This window comes from Schistocerca cancellata, chromosome 1 (genome assembly GCF_023864275.1).
Source record: "Schistocerca cancellata isolate TAMUIC-IGC-003103 chromosome 1, iqSchCanc2.1, whole genome shotgun sequence".
NCBI lineage: Eukaryota > Metazoa > Arthropoda > Insecta > Orthoptera > Acrididae > Schistocerca > Schistocerca cancellata.
The window spans coordinates 710541487-710563853 of NC_064626.1; the positions used below are offsets into that span (position 1 = coordinate 710541487).

The window sequence follows — 22367 nt, forward strand, 5'->3', positions numbered from 1 at the left end:
CTAATACAACATGAATGGCAACCTTACCCCACACAGATCCATGGTAATGGTAACAGTAATCACAACAGCAATGGAGAAAGCCATAAACTCAAGGGCAGATATAAAAGAAATGGGCAAAAATTTAGTAAAAACAACTACAATGGGCGAGTAGCGTATGGCCAACACATAACATATGTACAGACACAAGCTACTGGCCATAATCAGCCTACATCTTGGCAAACACAAAACAATACCAGACAACCGAATAACCCACAGACAACAGAATTTGGCCAGCAAAGTAATGCACATATGCCGAATAACGCACACAGGCAAAGAGAATTTCAGTCGAGAGCCTCACAGGATATTAATTGGCGTAATCAAACACCAACAGTCCACATAGTGGAAGTTATGTCTAACTCAGAGACCGATGTCACCGCAATGCTAGAAAACTTGAACCACTCATGGTAGGCCCCCATTCCGTAACCTTGGAGGAGGGTGGGGGCACGAGCTTGATCGACACATGCTTCATCAGATACAGTCATGGTAATGATGTGAGAGATGATCTGTATCAAGGTAATGAGGGTACGCAGAAAAATTTGACAGAGTGCAAGGCACAAGCTACTATCAAAGCCAAAATATTTGACCTTGATGTACCTATTGTGCTTGACACAAGTGATAAGACTAATTTGATGTCACAGGGATTTTTTCAAGAACTGAAGAAACGTGGCCATGTACCCATTCTGCCAGTGCAAAATTGCAAGGTACAAACTGCCACTGGTCAGAAATCGAAAGGAGTCAAGATACAAGCCATAATTTCTGTACAATTAGGACAGTTTTCTTAGCAACGTAATTTTTTGATGGTAGAGAAAATAGTAGTTGATCATATAATCGGTATCGATACATTTAGGACACACCAAGTACAAATTGATACAGGAAAAGGCCAATGCCATTTCACTGTAAATAAACAATTATTTGTAATAGACCTAATCAGGTGAAGTACAAATAGATGTAAAACTGAAGTTACTCAAGACCTTGAAGTTCAACTGATAAATCCCATAGTTACGTTTGTCAACACATACAATAATGAACACTTGGCAGCAGAAGTAGTAAAAGTCAACACAATAAGCACAAAGGAAATGAATCGAAGTACTTGTCTCCAGAACAGCAAGCAGAACTTATGGAACTGATACCTACTTATATAGGTGTATTTGAAAAAAGACTAGGTATTATTAAGGATTTTGTGTATAAAATGGGAGTGTATCCTCACAAAAATTTTTGTCCTACCTCATACCCTATACCATGGACAAAGAGGGAAGCAGTAAGAAAAAGAGAGTAACAGGATGCTTGAATGGGGCATAATACAACCTTATTTTCCCCTTATTGTAGTCCTATTTTGGCTGTGAGTAAGCTAGATGGTGAGGTGCACTCGGTCCTCGAAGCACATAACATTAATAAGATTCTTGTATCAGTCCAAATACATCCAGACAATTTAGAGGAACAGCTTATGAAAGTCCATGATACTAAATTTCTTTCTATAATCAGCCTCCGGTCTTCTTATTGACAAATAAAAGTACATGAAGAAAGTCGGAAGAGTACTGCCTTCATATGTGGGGGCAGGAACTTCAAATTTCAAGTATTACCACTTGGATTTAACATAAATACAGGTGTATTTATCTCTGCACTTGACAGAGTGCTAGGGCCCAAACTTCTGAGTAAGGTAACAGTATATGTAGATGACCTTTTAGTTGCTACACCCACTTGGGTGCAACATTTAAGATTAATTGAACAAGTATTGAGCTGCTTTTCTGAGTAAGGAGTAACAGCAAATCTCAAGAAATATAATTTCAGACAAGAAAAGGTAAAATTTTTAGGACACATAATCTCTTCAGAATACATACTGCCAGATCCTAAAAAACTTGATGTCATTAGGCCTATTCCTCAAAACAAGAGACAATTAAAGGCATACTTGGGCCTAGCGTCATTTTTCAGGAAATTCATCCCTAACCAACTTATGAACAGTGATGCTTTACTCAATCTTCTCCTGAACAACAGACCTTGGTTATGGGACAAGCAATGTCAAACCAATTTTGAAAACATCAAGCAAGCCTTGTTAAATGCTAATATTTTATCTCAACCAGACATGAAGAAAGATTTTTGTTGATGCATCGACGCATCTTCTCACGGTCTGAGTGCATGCCTTTTTCAAATGTTAGAAGAAGAGGGAAATCGATTCCCTAAAGTAATTAGTTTTGCCAGTCTCACCTTATCTGAAGCTGAAAGTTCATGTAGAGTCACGGAGTTGGAGGGTTTGGCTGTAATTTGGTCCTTTAAAAAGTTTGAATATTTCCTTTGGGGTAAACACACAAAAGAATACTATGACCATCAGTCCCTATTATTTTTGTTAACTTTTAAATTGCTACACTGAATGCAAAGCCAGGTGGTGTATGTCTCTTAAAGAATTTGATTTTGAAATAGTATACATAAAAGGTAATCAAAACAGAATGGCTGATGCTCTTTCTCATCTATCACAAGGCTTACAGGAATTCAACGACCTTTTAGAGCAGGAAGGTGAAATAAGAGCTATGTTGATGGAGGACAAAATACTCTGACCATACTATGTTCACATGTGTAACACATGGAGCAATTACGGCAGCAAGACATACACTGGAGTAAGTTCAGGGCAAAACTAACATACAACAGTGATGAAAAATTAAAAAGGTTTGTCACTATTCACAAAGATGTTCTGTTCCATAGGAACCATCCTGAAGTAGAATAATGGTGCGTGTGTTTGCCAGAGGAATATGTGAATGATTTTATCTTATACACACAATACTTGGAACCATTATGTCTCTGCAAAATACACTGATAATATAGGTAAATATTGTTATTTCCCCAACCCTACAGGAAGAGTACTACAGGTGGTAAGAAAGTGTATTGTTTGCCAGAAAGCAAAACATTCGAACATCTACAAACAGATAAACTACATCCCAGAGTGGCTAAGAAACATCTAGAAAATGTGTCGTTCAATGTGGCTGGACCTATCTCAGAGGTAAGAGGAGAGTAAAATATATAGTAGCCTGTATGATATTTTCACAAAATATGTAGAACTGTATTCTGTACAGAAAGTTACAGCCAGTTCAATTATAAATGAATTAAAGAGAATTATTATGCAAGAGTAGGAAAACCAGAAGTCATGTTAACAGATAATGCCTCATATTTTGTTGTTGTTGTTGTGGTCTTCAATCCTGAGACTGGTATGATGCAGCTCTCCATGTTACTCTATCCTGTGCAAGCTTCTTCATCTCCCAGTACCTACTGCAGCCTACATCCTTCTGAATCTGTTTAGTGTATTCGTCACTTGGTCTCCCTCTACAATTTTTACCCTCCACTCTGCCCTTCAGTACTAAATTGGTGATCCCTTGATGCCTCAGAACATGTCCTACCAACCGATCCCTTCTTCTAGTTAAGTTGTGCCACAAACTTCTCTTCTCACCAATCCTATTCAATAACTCCTCATTAGTTATGTGATCTACTCATCTAATCTTCAGCATTCTTCTGTAGCACCAAATTTCGAAAGCTTCTGTTCTCTTCTTGTCCAAACTAGTTATCATCCATGTTTCACTTCCATACATATGGCTATGCTCCATACAAATACTTTCAGAAACGATTTCCTGACACTTAAATCTATACTCGATGTTAACAAATTTCTCTTCTTCAGAAACTCATTCCTTGCCATTGCCAGTCTACATTTTATATCCTCTCTACTTCAACCATCGTCAGTTATTTTGCTCCCCAAATAGCAAAACTCCTTTACTGCTTTAAGTGTCTCATTTCCTAATCTAATTCCCTCAGCATCACCTGACTTAATTCGACTACATTCCATTGTCCTCGTTTTGCTTTTGTTGATGTTCATTTTATACCCTCCTTTCATGACACTGTCCATTCCATTCAACTGCTCTTCCAAATCCTTTGCTCTCTCTGACAGAATTACAATGTCATCGGCGAACCTCAAAGTTTTTATTTCTTCTCCATGGATTTTAATACCTACTCCGAATTTTTCTTTTGTTTCCTTCACTGCTTGCTCAATATACAGATTGAATAATATCGGGGATAGGCTACAACCCTGTCTCACTCCCTTCCCAACCACTGCTTCCCTTTCATGCCCCTCGTGTCTTATGACTGCTATCTGGTTTCTGTACAAATTGTAAATAGCCTTTCGCACCCTGTATTTTACCCCTGCCACCTTCAGAATTTGAAAGAGAGTATTCCAGTCAACATTGTCAAAAGCTTTCTCTAAGTCTACAAATGCTAGAAATGTAGGTTTGCCTTTCCTTAATCTAGCTTCTAAGATAAGTCATAGGGTCAGTATTGCCTCACGTGTTCCAACATTTCTACAGAATCCAAACTGATCTTCCCCGAGGTCAGCTTCTACCAGTTTTTCCATTCGTCTGCAGAGAATACGCGTTAGTATTTTGCATCCGTGACTTATTAAACTGATTGTTCGGTAATTTTCACATCTGTCAGCACCTGCTTTCATTGGGATCAGAATTATTATATTCTTCTTGAAGTCTGAGGGTATTTCACCTGTCTCATACATCTTGCTCACCAGATGGTAGAGTTTTGTCAAGAATGGCTCTCCCAAGGCCATCAGTAGTTCTAATGGAAAGTTGTCCACTCCCGGGGCCTTGTTTTGACTCAGGTCTTTCAGTGCTCTCTCAAACTCTTCACACAGTATTGTATCTCCCATTTCATCTTCATCTACATCCTCTTCCATTTCCATAATATTGTCCTCAAGTACATTGCCCTTGTATAGGCCCTCTGTATACTCCCTCCACCTTTCTGCTTTCCCTTCTTTGCTTAGAACTGGGTTTCCATCTGAGCTCTTGATATTCATACAAGTGGTTCTCTGTTCTCTAAAGGTCTCTTTAATTTTCCAGTAGGCAGTATCTATCTTACCCCTAGTGAGATAACCCTCTACATCCTTACATTTGTCCTCTAGCCATCCCTGCTTAGCCATTTTGCACTTCCTGTTGATCTTGTTTTTGAGACTTTGTATTCCTTTTGCCTGCTTCATTTATTGCATTTTTATATTTTCTCCTTTCATCAATTAAATTCAGTATTTCTTCTGTTACCCAAGGATTTCTACTAGCCCTCGTCTTGTTACCTACTTGGCCCTCTGCTGCCTTCACTACTTCATCTCTCAAAGCTACCCATTGTTCTTCTACTGTATTTCTTTCCCCCATTCCTGTCAATTGTTCCCTTATGCTCTCCCTGAAACTCTGTACAACCTCTGGTTCTTTCAGTTTATCCATCTCCTTAAATTCCCACCTTTTTGCAGTTTCTTCAGTTTTAATCTACAGTTCATAACCAATAGATTGTGATCAGAGTCCACATCTGCCCCTGGAAATGTCTTAAAATTTAAAACATGGTTCCTAAGTCTCTGTCTTACCATTATGTAACCTATCTGAAACCTGTCAGTATCTCCAGGCTTCTTCCATGTATACAACCTTCTTTTATGATTCTTGAACCAAGTGTTAGCTATGATTAAGTTGTGCTCTGTGCAAAATTCTATCAGGCGGCTTCCTCTTTCATTTCTTAGCCCCAATCCATATTCACCTACTACATTTCCTTCTCTCCCTTTTCCTATTACCGAATTCCAGTCACGCATGACTATTAAATTTTCATCTCCCTTCACTATCTGAATAATTTCTTTTATTTCATCATACATTTCTTCAATTACTTCGTCATCTGCAGAGCTAGTTGGCATATAAACCTATACTACTGTAGTAGGTGTGGGCTTCGTATCTATCTTGGCCACAATAATGCGTTCACTATGCTGTTTGTAGTAGCTTACCCGCATTCCTATTTTCCTATTCATTATTAAACCTACTCCTGCATTACCCCTATTTAACTTTGTATTTATAACCCTGTATTCACCTGACCAGAAGTCTTGTTCCTGCTGCCACCGAACTTCACTAATTCCCACTATATCTAACTTTAACCTATCCATTTCCCTTTTTAAATTTTCTAACCTACCTGTCCGATTAAGGGATCTGACATTCCATGCTCCGATCCGTAGAACGCCAGTTTCTTTCTCCCGATAATGACGTCCTCTTGAGTAGTCCTCGCCCAGAGATCCGAATGGGGGACTACTTTACCTCCGGAATATTTTACCCAAGAGGACGCCATCATCGTTTAATCATACAGAAAAGCTGCAGGCCCTCGGGAAAAATTACAGCCATAGTTTCCCCTTGCTTTCAGCCGTTCACAGTACCAGCATAGCAAGGCTGTTTTTGTTAGTGTTAGAAGGCCAGATCAGTCAATCATCCAGACTGTTGTCCCTGCAACTACTCAAAAGGCTGCTGCCCCTCTTCAGGAACCACACGCTTGTCTGGCCTCTCAACAGATACCCCTCTGTTATGGCTGCACCTACAGTACGGCTATCTGTATTGCTGAGGCACGCAAGCCTCCCCACCAACGGCAAGGTCCATGGTTCTTGGGGGGATGTAAATGGAAAGAGTTTGTAGATTCCAAACACATCAAGCACATTTTAGTATCTAAATTTCATACCATAGCATTCCCCATAGAAATGATGTTTAAGGAATTCAACAGGGTTGTGAGGATCTATATACCTCATAAACATAACATGTCAACTGAATATGTCACTCCTTTCTTACAAGTTGCTAACAACCTACCCCACACATCAAATGGATTTATACCAAATGAGCTGATGATCATTTGCAAACAGGTAGATGTGTGGGAAAAACCTTTTCCCAAGATACTGACACCAGAATTATCACTGGATGACAAAATACGACAAGCAGTAATCAACCTTGAAACCTGGGCTAAATATAGGAAAGGAATTTATGACAGAAAGCTGAAAGGTACAACACAATTTTATACAGGACAAAAGGTGTTGCTTAGAACACATCCCAAATCCACAAAAATTGGAAAACTGAACCATAAGTGGCAATTACTATACACTGGACCATACATAATTACTACAATCCCCCATCCAGGGGCATGCAGATTGGCACCCATGAACACTGGTGAAGACAAGGGCCTTTACCCGCACAAAGACTTGAGAATGTTTGTATATTGAAAAAGGTCTGTATTCCCACTAATTTGTGTATATGTATAATAATATTATCCCGGGTTCAATTCCCGGCGGAGTCAGGGATTTTCTCTGCCTCGTGATGACTGGGTGTTGTGTGATGTCCTCAGGTTAGTTAGGTTTCAGTAACTCTAAGTTCTAGGGGACTGATGACCATAGATGTTAAGTCCCATAGTGCTCAGAGCCATTTGAACCAATAATATTAGATTTAGGATGCTGGAAATTCACATTCCAAAATTTATGTTGTTAGATGATAAGGAAAATTTTTGTTTGTGTTTTTTCTCATATGTCAAATGTGTAAATGATAAGGTGAGTGGATGTAACAAGGAAGAATTTTACTTTTATATGTTTAGATATGATGATACTTTAAACCCAACACTTTGCCTTGCACTTAGTCCAGTTGTAAATGAATAAATGAACTAGTGAAACGCATGGTAGCACGCAATGCAATACACAACTTGCTGGGATGTTAATGGTAACAGAGAGATGCAGCACATGTGCATTGGGGGTAAATCTAGTCAACAAACTGCAAGCACGTGTGTGCCAGACACAGCTGAAAGTATTGGAGCACCCAAAACAAACAAACCCTATGAGCTACAGCTTGCACTAGCATTTGTAAAGCCTGTTGCATAAACAGGGACATAGAAAATTAAGGGAGAGTCTATACTACAACTATGACTATCTACACAATACACACAAACAAAGATAAGATAGGGGATTATATATGTGGAAAGGGATCCTAAACTACAAGATATTCACTGAAGTTATGCTACTACATACATTATATCTATATATTTACAAATTTAAGCACTGAAAGTACATGCACTAATTATAATTGAGGGACCAGAAAACACTTGCTGCAGCTAAACAATCGAGTACAATATAAGTGGCAAACTGAATAAGAGGTCACACCACGTCTATAATACACTTTACCTTTCAGATTTACAGGGCTATTACAAATGATTGAAGCGATTTCATAAATTCACCGTAGCTCCATTCATTGACATATGGTCACGGCACACTACAGATACGTAGAAAAACTCATAAAGTTTTGTTCGGCTGAAGCCGCACTTCAGGTTTCTGCCGTCAGAGCGCTCGAGAGCGCAGTGAGACAAAATGGCGACAGGAGCCGAGAAAGTGTATGTCCTGCTTGAAATGCACTCACATCAGTCAGTCATAACAGTGCAATGACACTTCAGGGCGAAGTTCAACAAAGATCCACCAACTGCTAACTCCATTCGGCGATGGTATGCACAGTTTAAAGCTTCTGGATGCCTCTGTAAGGGGAAATCAACGGGTCGGCCTGCAGTGAGCGAAGAAACGGTTGAACACGTGCGGGCAAGTTTCACGCGTAGCCCGCGGAAAATTGGCTCATGCCAGAACTGGAGACCGACAGCGCCGACTTCATCTTTCAACAGGATGGTGCTCCACCGCACTTCTATCATGATGTTCGGCATTTCTTAAACAGGAGATTGGAAAACTGATGGATCGGTCGTGGTGGAGATCATGATCAGCAATTCATGTCATGGCCTCCACGCTCTCCCGACTTAACCCCATGCGATTTCTTTCTGTGGGGTTATGTGAAAGATTCAGTGTTTAAACCTCCTCTACCAAGAAACGTGCCAGAACTGCGAGCTCGCATCAACGATGCTTTCGAACTCATTGATGGGGACATGCTGCGCCGAGTGTGGGAGGAACTTGATTATCGGCTTGATGTCTGCCGAATCACTAAAGGTGCACATATCGAACATTTGTGAATGCCTAAAAAAACTTTTTGAGTTTTTGTATGTGTGTGCAAAGCATTGTGAAAATATCTCAAATAATAATAGAGCTGTGAAATCGCTTCAATCATTTGTAATAACCCTGTATAAGGTAAGTAGAGACACAGACATGACATTAAATGAGTGTGTCATAGCACAAATATATATATATTAGTAGCCATCGAGCCACTGTACACTTATCTATGAAGATTTAGTTTTAAGTTAGTATTACGTTTTCTTCCAGGGAACGATGCATTGACATATCCTGAAGTGAAGAAAGATATACGCTTGCAGAGTGTTAGGTACCATATAAAAATGAGAAGGAGTGCACTGCAAGACAAATATAGTTATAACTTTTTGATAAGTATGAATGTGATAGTGTGAAAATATGTGTAGAAGAACACAGTTGCAGTGTGTCACATATCACGATGCTAAACTAATATTAAGCACTACCAAATAACCAAGGGGTCGAAACCAAACTACTGTGAGCATTGACTACCCATGAAAGCATCAAAAACCTGATTTACATTGAACTTTTTGCACGTTTGTTGCTTATGTAAACACTGTTGTACTCTTGTTGTACATAACATATAGTATTGGAGATATAACTCTGTATATATGAAATGGTTATCCTTTATACAATGAACATAACAAGTAAATATTGAGCTGCACTTTGAACACTAACTAAGCATTCAATGCGATTGGTATAATCAGATTTAAACTGTGTTTATAAACGAGAAAGTATTTGGTTCTTGGGATCACAGTTAACACCAGTAACGAGATGTAACTGAGCACATAAATGCCTTTCCATGCAATTTCCTCAACCCCGTAGTGTGTAGATCCTTCCTGGAGAATGTTAGAGGGGCGAGGCCATTCATAGTTATTTGAGCAGCATGTAGAATCTATTGTAGCAACTATTGTTAACTTCTTTAATTCTTTGAAATTGATAAATATGCTCCGACAAAAAGTCACTGTGAATTGGAATGAAATGTATGTCAGTTTATGCCATAAACAGAATCTGTTATTGTATGAATGTTATGCAAAGAATGTAAAACCAAATGAGAGTAAAAAGTGTACTCACATAATTGGAATTGAACAATGTAATGAAATTACAATTTAACAAAATGTACTTAAACAAAATGACAGTCAGACTATAATGTATATAAGCAATGATAATGGCATGTCAGCAAATGAATAGAAGAAGTTTATTTTTGTGGAAAGGACACTACAGAAATGTTGTGTAATGCAATGGTATGAGGGCCACTCAAAAACAAAGTGCAAAAACATACAAAACCTGCCTGCAAAGTGTTAAGTGGGAGAGTGAGATACATGGGAGTGTGCACGATAAACTAAAGATATCAATACTTTGAGTCACATTAATTTTCTGTGCTCGACAATGTCATAAACCATGAATTTTCTGTGCTTGACAACATTGTAAAAGCAGCAAGAAACTTACCTTGTTGACAGATGTTGGATGTACGGCTGGTGGCTGGTGGCTGGTGGCTGAATACGTGAGAGCACTGATGTGAAATAAATTCCTCAGGCCACTGATATGGAAACCAGTTGTCACTGCATTGAAGATTTCACAAAGGATCAAGCCGCTGAACACAAGCTTCATGAATTTGTGCAGTGTAGGCTTTTGAGAATGCATGCCACAGGCACTCTGACTTTGTATTAAACATGTGAGTAAACACTGGGCTGATACTGACTGACAAAAATGGGACTATGTGGTTACAACAAGAACATTGTTATGAAAGAAAACTTATGTATGTATCTGTTAAGGGAAGCTGATACGCCCATATAAATTGATAACCATAAAGGATTACTCAATGGCTGAAAAATAAAGGCTATACCCATACCAGTCAGGGTTATTAACTCTTAAAAAGGGAAATAAGCCCAGATACTGTGCACCTTCATATGCACAGTGGGGGGTAATTGTAATGAATCATTTTTTTTTTCCTTCTCTCATTCTTTTCAGTAAGTTATTTTGTACCAGTGGTAATGTTGGAATAGAAACAAAACAAGTAGAGATACACTCTTCAATTGATTAATTTCTGTATATTCAGCTGTTTGTCTCTATAAGTGGTAGCAGGTGGACATATGATGAGTTTCACAGTGTTAATATTGTTCAGAAACGTGTATTCTAACAGCATATCCTCTCTTCTCGCTATCCGCCAGGCCTCAATCTCTGCTAATTTCTAATTTCAATTTGCCGCCGCTCATACCTCACCTGTCTTTCAACATCATCTTTGCCTCTCTACTTCCACCCCGACTGACATCTCTGCCCAAACTCTTTGCCTTTACAAATGTCTGCTTGTGTCTGTGTATATGCGGATGGATATGTGTGTGTGTGCGAGTGTATACCTGTCCTTTTTTCCCCCTAAGGTAAGTCTTTCCACTCCCGGGATTGGAATGACTCCTTACCCTCTCCCTTAAAACCCAAATCCTTTTGTCTTTCCCTCTCCTTCCCTCTTTCCTGACAAGGCAACCGTTGGTTGCGAAAGCTAGAATTTTGTGTGTATGTTTGTGTTTGTTTGTGTGTCTATCAACCAGCCAGCGCTTTTGTTTGGTAAGTCTCATCATCTTTCTTTTTAGATGTACATTAAAAAAGTGTTATATAAGTTATCAGGGACATGAAGTTTATTAATAACTGCTGCTGTTCATCATTTTGCCCGTGCCAAGAATCCTGCATCAAGAGGATCAAAGTAGACAAGAAGAATTTGTGTGAGCAGAGGAGGGGCGATCCAGAGCCAGTATTGTTACACCAAGCTCTATGGACAATGGCAGTAACGGGAAAAAGAAGTATGTAAAATTCAATTACGACTGTTGATCTAAAATTGTATAAACTTTGAAATTCTGTTGGTATTAGTGCCAGTTAAAGTTCACTCAGGATGTATGTACCTTCCAATTTTCAAGGTTTGAGCTCTTTAGTCTGAACTGAGCCTTTTCTTTCAAGTATTTTGATGCCATTTTAGTTGGGAATTATGCAATACCTGGCTTATAGGAAAGCACTCAGTACAATGAAGTATTTTGTAGCTATTATACTTCCTACATTTATTTTATGCTAACAAGAACATTTTGTGTTTTAAAATCAAGATTATGAAGATCCCATAAAAATAGTATCCTTACATTTCTGCATCAAATACAAGCAAAAGTAAAACTTAATTTTTAAGAACTATGCAAACTGCATTTCGCAACACTGTATGAGTTTCTAATCCAATTATGTTCAGAACAAATCACGGCTTACATTTTCATCTTCAAAAGTAGATTGTATTCCAACTGTGATGTAGGAATATCTTTGGTCAAGGTAGTTACACACAGTTTGTTGTATCACCTGAAGATTGTAGTTGGTTTTTAGCACCTGATGAAGACTGTCATGAGTTTATTCTTGTATGCTGCCATGATGAACAGTATTGTTAAGATTGAAAGCAAAAATACAAAGTGTACTGTTATGTCTGTGTAATGTGACTTTTCATATATTTGTTATGCAAGTGCAATGAAATCTTTAGACTGTGAAAATGGAAAGTATTTGGTACTATGTTTTGTTGTGAGTGTACCTCTGAGGACCCATGCTTAGTAAATATTTTGTCAGGCAGTATGGGCAGGCTTTTTCATGGGAAGCTTGTTTAGGGGACTGAGAATCAGGGTTTTAGCAGGTAGCTTGATGCAGGATGTTTGAGGTGTGAGGTTTGTAACAGGGTGTTTGGGCAGAGGGGTTCATGATAACTGTTTTAAGTGTGGAATTTGGATAGAGGATTTGAAGCACAAAATTTTGGTACATGGTTTGATGCAGGGCATTGAAGAAGAGGGTTTGTGGCAGGGTGTTCAGTGCAGGAGTTATGGGGAAGATGTTTATCAGGGTAATTGGGTAGATTATGGGTTTTGAGCAGGCAGTTTTATCAGAAGTGTCAGGTAGAGAGATATGGCAGGTGGTTTTATTTGGTGCAGAAGGTCTGAGCCGGGGGGCAGGGGATAGATTCATAGGGCTTTGGCTGGAGGTTTTATGTAGGTGTTTTGGACCAAAGGATTTGAAATAGGTGGCAAGGGGTTTCAATCAGATTTATAGGAAGTGGGTTTTAGCAGGTGTCTGAGCAAGCGGCTTTGAGTGATAATTTAGGGCAGGTACTTTAATACAGGGGCTTGGGGCAGGGGATTTGGCAGGGGAAATAGACAGGGAGGAATTTGGGGCACATGGATTGACTATGTTGTTGGTGTAGGGGGTTTGAAGCAGATGGTTTGTGGTACCATTTTTGGAGCAGGTGATTTGAGTAGAGGGGATTGGACTTAGCAGTTGATTTGGTACATGGGTATGTGGCAAGGTGTTTTGGTCAGGGGTATGAAGTAGGGGCAGCACAGGGGTTTTTGAAGAAAATTTGGGGAACAGAATATGGCTGAAGAATTGGGCATTGGGATAAGGCAGGTTGTATATAACTGATGGTTTGTGCAGTGGTATGGGGCAGGGGATTTGGATTGTCAATTTAAGCAAGTGTGGGGCAGCACATTTTTCATGTCATTTTCCTGTTACACCACAAGGGCATATAAGTTACTATGATAAGCACACAAAATGTAGCCTGAAACTTGTCGCTTACAATGTACATTCCAGTTGTCCACATTTCACTTCACCTGAACTGAAAAATAAATTCATACTCTCAAGTTTGAAAAGGGGTAAGGAAATAATGATGAAAAATTAAAAGTTCACCGTCTTTACTAATAACATATATTTAAAAATTTAATATTTCACATGCACAAAATTTTTGATAAAGCACATCAATCTTTACTACCCCAACACAGCACTTTGCATAGTCCAGAGCCTAAATCTCCTCAAAATTCAATTTCATTGTATTTACTATTCTGAAAATAGTTGTTTTAATAATTCAATGTTTGTTGCTCACCTAAAGGTGGTAAATTTTTAATACTACACTTGCCACATGAACCAAGAACATGATGAGTAATGCATAAGCCACATTAGGCCAAAACGAAAAAGTCATTTCAAATACTGCAGTTTGTGCAAAAGTTGAGTCCTAACAGTTCTGTAATCACATGGTTTAAAATTTCTTGATATCATTAAAGTTTGTTCATACACAGTCATCCAATGGATTACATTACCAGTTGCAAATAACATCTCAATGCAGTTCATTGCATGGACCAGCACTGACCTGTTTGACAGCAACAACACTGTTGGTGAAAAATGTTGAGTGAACGAACTATAGACAGCTCCAAAGTTTCTTATATAGCCTTGGTTCCATCTGGAGCAGACCACGAAATGGAATGATCACTACTAAAGTTCCAGTGTCCCTTCCTCTGTTTCTATAAACCAACCTCTCCATGTGTTAAATTATTAATGGCTTCTCCAATTGAGATGGTATTGTCTCTGTGACTTTTCTTATTGTAAATCTGTTTGTGAAGAACATTTCACTTTACTTTTATTGTCATAACTTATTAATATTGTGGCTGCTACAATTTTTTCAATGGAACCTTGAATGAGCCCTACCCTCTGAACTGTTTTTTTTTTTTGTTATCGCTATACTTTGCAAAAGCCATTAAATATAGTGTAATCTAGTACTTTCTCATTACTTGTTATATATAATATACTGCTGTATTTTCTATACTCTGACTAACATTTAACTATAGGATAATCTACTAAGAATAAGTTTTTTTGTCTTTAAGTTAAAAATTCACATTTCCTTAAAAATTTCAAAAACTATCTACATCTTATTTTTACATAAAAAACCGCAAACACACTCAAAATTTCAGCCTTGTGTCTCTTTTCCTTGCCGAATGTAAAATTATGAAACAGTGTGATTTTTGTGGAAACTACTTAAACGATTTGGCTCAAGATTAGTGTTTCTCACACCTGCATTATTCTATATTAAATTACAAAATTATAACAATATTTAACTGTGCAACCCTTTGTCTCCCACAGGTGCATGCAGAAGGTACACTTGGCTTGTCATTGAGAGAGTAGGGGAAGTCTCTATCCCCCATTACTGTTGATAGGCAGCAAAAGCACTTGCATTCCACAAATAGTATTTGTGGAATGGTATGTGGAATAGTGTTTCGGATACTGGGTTTTGATGCAGTGACTTAACAGCTGATGTATCTGGGTGTATGAGTGATTGATTTCGGGCTGGCAACTGCAGAACTGCAGAGAGTATTTTGGCAGTGAGTACTGGCACTGAATAGTGACAAGAATGCGGGGGGCAGGGGGGGGGGGGGCATAAAATATAATATATACATATATAATGGAAACTGTTTAGTAATTGCTGCATGAATAATTTAAAAAAATTGGAAAGACTAATTGAAAGAAATTGGAAAGTAGACATATCCTGAGTGAACTTTAACTGGCACTAACATCAACAGACCTTTGAAGTCAATACATTTTTAGATTAACATTAATAAATTTATGTTCTTCTTTTTCCTGTTACCGCTATTGTGCATAGATTGATACGACAATACAGGTTCCAGATCGCCCCTCCTCTGCTCAAGCAAAGTTTTCTTGTCTGCTTCGATCCTCTTGATGTAGGATTCTCAGCGCGGGTGAAATGATGAACAGATGTGTTTATTAATATAAACAGTCATATATAAACCAATCCTCCATAATAACTTTTATAACACTTCTTTAATGTGCCATTATAATACACATTTTTAATAAATACTAATATGGCGGAAATCGTTATACGTCCACCCTCTCACTCACTCACTCTCACACACACACACACACACACACACACACACACACACACACACATATATATATAAAGAACGAGAGGAAAAATAATAATAATATGATTCATTAAAGCACCTAAAAGCAAGTCATGATACTAACACTACTATCAATGCAAATCCTTGAGCTCACCCTTTGAACATCATTTCTGTCTGGTACCCATACAGTAAATAGTTTTCTATGTACACCAGCTCAAATAATGAAAGTTTAATTATAACCACTCTGTATCTAAAGCATTTTTTTATGTCTGTAGGCAGAGGCTTTATTTATCATAATAGCCTGTGGCAGTCTGTCATTCTTGTGGTGTGTGCTCTTAATATAGCTGTGTGTGTTTGTGATGATCAAGGAAAAGCTTGTGGGGAAACACTTGTAATGTGGCTACATATGGAGATGTCAGAAAATGAGATTCACCACTGTGAAATAATAGCATAACAGTGCACTAAAGAAAATGCCGGAGAATATCGACATTGTCTATCCAGCACAGAAATATGGTGTTCACATCAACTGTCCAACTAAGCCCTATTTTTGTATGTAAAGTGAAGTTTCTCAGTAAATCTTTTCGTTCAGATTCTGTAGTTCAAGAATTAAACACTGTGCACACAGTTTCGTTCTTTATAGAGCCCATCACCATAAACCGTTTTGATTGTTAATAGAAGTTTGGGCACTAAAGTATGAAGCTTCTTTACATGTGTACTATTGCACCACAGCGGTAAATTAATAGATTTGTTAACTGCACATTACCATCCATATTTGGACAGTGGGTTTGGGCAGGTAGTTTTACAGGTTTTATGAGGCAAGGTTTTTGTAGTGCAGGGAGTTTAGGAAGGGTGTTTTTGGGTTAGGTGGTTTGCACAGGGTATTGTGCTGTGAGGCAGTTGTCACAGATTGTTTGGCCAGGGATCTCATCATGGATTTGAGGTAGGGGCTTTGGCTGGTATTTTGATGAAGAGGATTTGAGTAAGAGGAGTTAATGTAGGGTGTCTGAGCAGAGAGTCTGGGCCACAGGGTTTGTTTAGATATCTGGGAAGAGAGACTGGGACAGGGAGTTTGTTCAGGTAATTTGGGAAGGGGGTTAGGCAATGTGTTTGCAGTAGAGGGTTTGAAACAGATGCTTTAGGATAGACATTTTGTGGCAGAGACTTGGGGTAGGGTGTTTGTGGCAAGGGTTTGAAGTATGGGTCAATGGGGTGACATACACAGTTCATTATTTTTCAACAGTTGAATTTTTCCATATGCTTGAATTCACACTGTAACCTCAGTTCTTTGATGCTGAATGTGATTTCAGCTCAGTTGTGTTCAAAGGTTAATCTCAGTATCAATACAGAATGCATTAGGAAACCACAGTGAAGCTTAACTGTAGGGAAAAGTGTAGTACCTTGGAACAGTCTTCAGATGTTCACCTGTAGACAGGACTGTAATGTAATTTAAGAATACTCTTTAGTTCCATTTTTAAATGATAGCATTCACTTTTTTGTGTGGTGCAGTCTTTATCTGAAATAACAAAAATTACTGCAGAAAAGTAAGGTTTTCCAAAATGTGTAAAACTGTTCCAAGGTACAAACACGGTCATGTTCAAGAAACAAAAATTGTGTTCAAATTAAAAGTGCTGAAATTAAGGAAATTTTGTCAGTACTGTATTGAATATTACAAATTAAACAGATTTTGAAACAGAAGGTACTGAAAACCAAAACCATTTTCCATTCTCACAACAGGTAAAACTGATGACAATATTGAAGAAACTCAACTCATTTGCAAATATGACATGTTCCATTTCTATGTAAAAGATTGTGCATGACTCAAAAAGTATGGCTTAAACATCCAAACATTGTATGAACAATTTTAAAAATGTATAGTGATCAACTCACCATAAAATTCTGTAACTGAAGAATTAATAACATCTTCCAAATAGCTTTAATATATTGTATGGTACTTACATGTGTAGAGCTCAAAATATTTAAAAATGATGCACAAAGCTCAACCTTCTACCCCACAAAAACAGAAATCATAGAAAATGCCAGAAACTGCTCGTGGCAGTCTCTACTGCACCTTCCATCATCTGGTTCTAAGATCGGTCACTAGATTGAAAAACTATTCAGGAAAATCATGTATTGCTACACACACTATCTTCAAAGTACAACACTTTCTCCTACAGCTTTTTCCACAGACTCACAATAGTATACTTTACAAGAATAGGTAAAGAAGTAGGATATGGTTCAGAAAGTAGAGTTTTGATGAATGCCATGTGGAATAAATTCTGGTGGAGAAAGTTAGTTAGCAGAGCAATTCATCTTGTTGTTACACTAATGAGAGATAAGAGAGGGAAAACCAATTTGTTTGTACATCTCCCTTGTAATACCCCTTCATTCATCTGACATACCTGTTGAATGTTGTTGGCCACAATGACTGTGTACACACTGCAGGTGCCAAAGTATGTTGCAAACAAACCTATAAGGATAGCGTACCTGTAAATAATAAAAGGAACATCAGTTACAATCACAGCATGTAGTGTGATTCAGGAACAGCAATGTGGATGTAATAGTCTTCTGTTACCATTGGGATGCTTGATATTGGTGCATCCCATTTCTTCTCAGCATTGAGGTGCTTGTTTTGGTGAATCTCTTGCCTCTCACCATTGGGGGTTTGATTTCAGCGAGTGTCCATGGCAGGAGTGCCTATCACTATCACTTCACAGACATTTTATCTTATTATAATGGTTGTGGTTTGTGTTCTACTGGTAGCCAATTAATGGTTAGCAAGACAGTTATGGTGGTTGGACAGAAACACACACAGAAATCAGTCAACCTGGTGGTGGTTTTCTAGAGGGGCCACTGAAATCAAGCGGATCAATTCTGTGGGGACTCACCACAATCAACCCCAAAGGTAACAGAAAACTACATTATCATACAAGTAGCTTATTTGCCATAAATGTCAATGTCTAGCAATGTAATTTGTATTGTACAATCACATTTGCAATACTCTAGTAAAATTTGAACATCAGTATCAACCATTAGACTGCAAAGGTTTACATTTACATCATAAACTAAATAATGCATTGGTTCTTAATTGCAAAAACAGGCACAGTTGGTATATGTCTATTACAGCACCATCTACCATGAATGGGAAACAATGGTTTAAGTAAACTGTTTGTATCTTTTAGCAAAGAATCCAAAAATCTAATAAAATGGGGGTTTCCTATCTAAATAATAAGTTGACACCACCCATGCATGATGGATGGTTTTAGCTCAGGCAGATGTCCCCTTTACTAGTACCATGTTTTCACCAAGAACAGGTTTTCCATATGATGTATCATTTTTGAGATATTCAGCTCAGTGAGGTTTAAACAAACGCCTTGTATACAATTTACTTCACTTGTGCAGTATGTTCTTCAAACTTTTGTTAGGCAGCCATTGTTTGCAAGAAGCCATGGCTTTGAAAGAACCTAAATTTAATTTTTAGGAATGTCTTTATTTTTACATTGGAATAAGAGAACCTCTACCCAGACTTTGAAAAGACTGGCCATATTGTAGTGTACAATCAGATTTGCAACACTGAAGTAAATTTCAGACATGGATATCCACTGTTATGGCACAACAATTTCCATTTACATCATAAGTGAAATGTAGTCAAATGCTTCGGTTCTTAACTGCAACAACAGGCACACTCGATAATGTTGATTATAACGTCATCTACCACGAATAGGAAACAATGGTTTCAGTAAACCATACATAGTTTCCAGTGTAGGGTCCGAATATGCAATAAAAATGGAGGGTTCCCATTTGAAAATACAAAGCTGACCCTGCCCATGCAAGAGAGGAGGGCAGGAGATGATCAGGTGTAGTACAGACAGATGTACCCCTTGCAAAAATTATCTTTTCACCTGTAATGTTTTTTCATATGGTGAAATGCCCTTTGAGTCCCCATCTGTCATACAGTTTTAATGTACCAGGAAGTTTCAAATCAGCACACACTCTAACGCAGAATGAAAGATTCATTCTGTAAGCAATCACTAGGCTGTGGTTACGCCATTTCTCTACAATATCCTTTCTTCCAAGAAAGCTAGTCCCATGAGGTATGCAGGAGAACTTCTGTGGTGGTGGTTGTTGGGATGTTTAAGGGGGACTAAACAGCGAAGGTCATCAGTCCCCCATTCCAAAAACAGGCGAGCCGAAAATCGGCGGAGCAGGTAAAAACCAAAGGGGGGAGGACACGCCCCCCCAGGCGCTAAAAGAACACAAATGCAGCAACAAACACTACAGACAAGAAGAGTACAGATGAACACCAGACAGAAAGAAACAGCAGAAAAGAAGATGGCCGGAGACTGGTCGACTGACCACGAGAACAAAAAAAAGGGAAAGAGTCAACTATCCGACGACACATCAAAACAGCAACAAATATTGAGAGACGCGAGGACAAAAGACACAGAAAGGGAAAGGTGCAGGACCTCCCTAAATGGAACCATAAAAAGGACTACCACGGATAAAATTTAAAACGGTATCAGCCATGGAGGCATCGTCGCATAAAACCAAAGGCAAAGTGCCCGGGAGATTAAAAGACTGCCGGAGGGTGCGCAGTCAGGGACACTCCAACAAAATGTGGGCGACCGTCAGCTGGGACCCACACCGACACAGGGGGGGATCCTCCTGATGCAAAAGATGGCCGTGCGTCAGGTAGGTATGGCCGATGCGGAGCCGACACAGGACGACAGAGTCCCTGCGAGAAGCCCGCAGGGAGGAGCGCCACACATCGGTCGTCTCCTTGACAGCCCGCAGTTTATTCGGGGATGTCATGCCACGCCACTCAGTAGTCCACATCCCAAGCACCTTACGGCGCAACACCAGCTGCTGATCGCGAGCCGTGAGGCCGATCTCCAAAGCTGGGGCGTCGATCGCCCCTTTGGCCAGCCTGTCAACATGTTCATTCCCCGGGATGCCAACGTGACCTGGCGTCCAAACAAAGACCACCGAACTACCAGAACGGGTAATGGCGGAAACAGACTCCTGAATAGAGGACACCAGAGGAGAAGAGGTATAGCAGCGGTCGATGGCCTGGAGGCTGCTCAGGGAGTCACTGCAGATGACGATGGACATACCTGAGCAGAAATGCATATGCTCAAGAGCGCACAATATGGCCACCAGCTCTGCAGTAAAAATACTGCAGCCAGCCGGCAAGGAGCACTGCTCAACATGGGCAGCGTGAGCAAATGTGTAGGCAGTGCGACCATCAACCAGGGAACCGTCAGTGTAGACAGTCTCACAGCCCGAAAATGAGGCAAGGAGCGCAAGAAAACGGCGACGGAGGGCCACAGGCGGAACCGAGTCCTTGGGTCCCTGTGCCAAGTCCAGATGGACGGACGGACGGGGCAAACACCAGGGAGGCGTAGGTGCACGGACCCGGAAGGGAGGCAGAAGAGGGAATGATCCCAGTTCCGACAGCAGGGACTGGACGTGGACAGCTATGGAAAGCCCAGACCTAGGTCACCGTTCGGGCAGATGGAGGACCACAGCAGGGAAAAGCAGGCGATGATTGGGATGGCCCGGCGAGCAATGCACGTGGACAGCATAGTCGGCGAGCAGTCAATGGCAGCGAATCCGCAGCGGGGGAACCGTGGCCTCCACCAGGAGACTATCCACGGGGCTCGTACGAAAAGCGCCAGTTGCAAGCCGAACCCCACAGTGGTGTATGGGGTCTAACAACTTCAACACTGAGGGTGATGCAGACCCATAGGCCAGGCTCCCATAATCAAGCCTGGACTGCACAAGGGCTCTGTGTAATCGCAACAGCATGCAGCGATCCGCACCCCAAGATGTGTGGCTCAGGCAGCAGAGGGCGTTGAGGTGCCGCCAGCACTTTTGCTTCAGCTGAGTAATATGAGGAACCCATGTGAGCTGGGCATCAAAGACGAGGCCTAAGAAGCGGCATGTGTCCACCACTTCAAGTAGGTGGCCGTCGAGGTAAAGTTCAGGATGAGGGTGGACCGTCCAACACCTGCAGAAGTGCATAACTCGAGTCTTGGCTGCAGAGAACTGAAAACCATGAGTCAGAGCCCATGATGCTGCCTTGCGAACGGCTACTTGCAGCCTGCGTTCGGCGACTCCCGTAGTCGTGGAGCTAAAGTAGATGCAGAAGTCGTCGGCATACAAAGAAGGAGACACCGACGACCCCACGACTGCAGCCAGACCATTAATGGCCACTAGAAATAAGGAGACGCTCAACACTGAGCCCTGCGGGACCCCATTTTCCTGTATATAAGATGAACTAGAGGCGGCACCCACTTGCACCCGGAAAGAGTGGCACAATAAAAAGGTTTGAAGAAAAGCCAGGAGCTGACCACGAAGACCCCACTCATGCAACGTAGCAAGGATGTGATGCCTCCATGTGGTGTCATACGCCTTCCGCAGATCAAAAAATACAGCAACGAGATGCTGACGTCGGGCAAAGGCAATACGGATAGCAGATTCCAGCCGCACCAAATTGTCTGCTGCAGACCGGCCCCGACGGAAGCCACCCTGGGATGGAGCAAGGAGACCGTGCGACTCAAGGACCCAACACAAACGCCGCCCCACCATACGTTCGAGCAATTTGCACAAAACGTTGGTGAGGGTAATGGGACGATAGCTGTCCATCGCCAGTGGGTCCGCACCGGGCTTCAAGATGGGGACAATAACACCCTCTCGCCATTGCGACGGGAACACGCCCTCGCTCCAAATGCGGTTAAAGATGGTGAGGATGTGTCTCTGGCAGTCCCTGGAGAGATGCTTCAGCATCTGTGCGTGGATGCAGTCTGGTCCTG

At 40.3% G+C, this 22367-nt stretch overlaps 1 protein-coding gene across 1 annotated transcript in view; it reads right to left on the bottom strand.

Moving 5' to 3' along the window:
• Positions 1 to 22367, bottom strand: part of LOC126096660 (proton-coupled amino acid transporter-like protein pathetic) — a 177939-nt gene that overhangs the window by 104698 nt on the left and 50874 nt on the right. The window contains exon 4 of the mRNA XM_049910589.1: positions 17955 to 18039. Coding sequence (XP_049766546.1) covers positions 17955 to 18039 — 85 coding nt within the window. The remainder of the gene's footprint in view (positions 1 to 17954; positions 18040 to 22367) is intronic.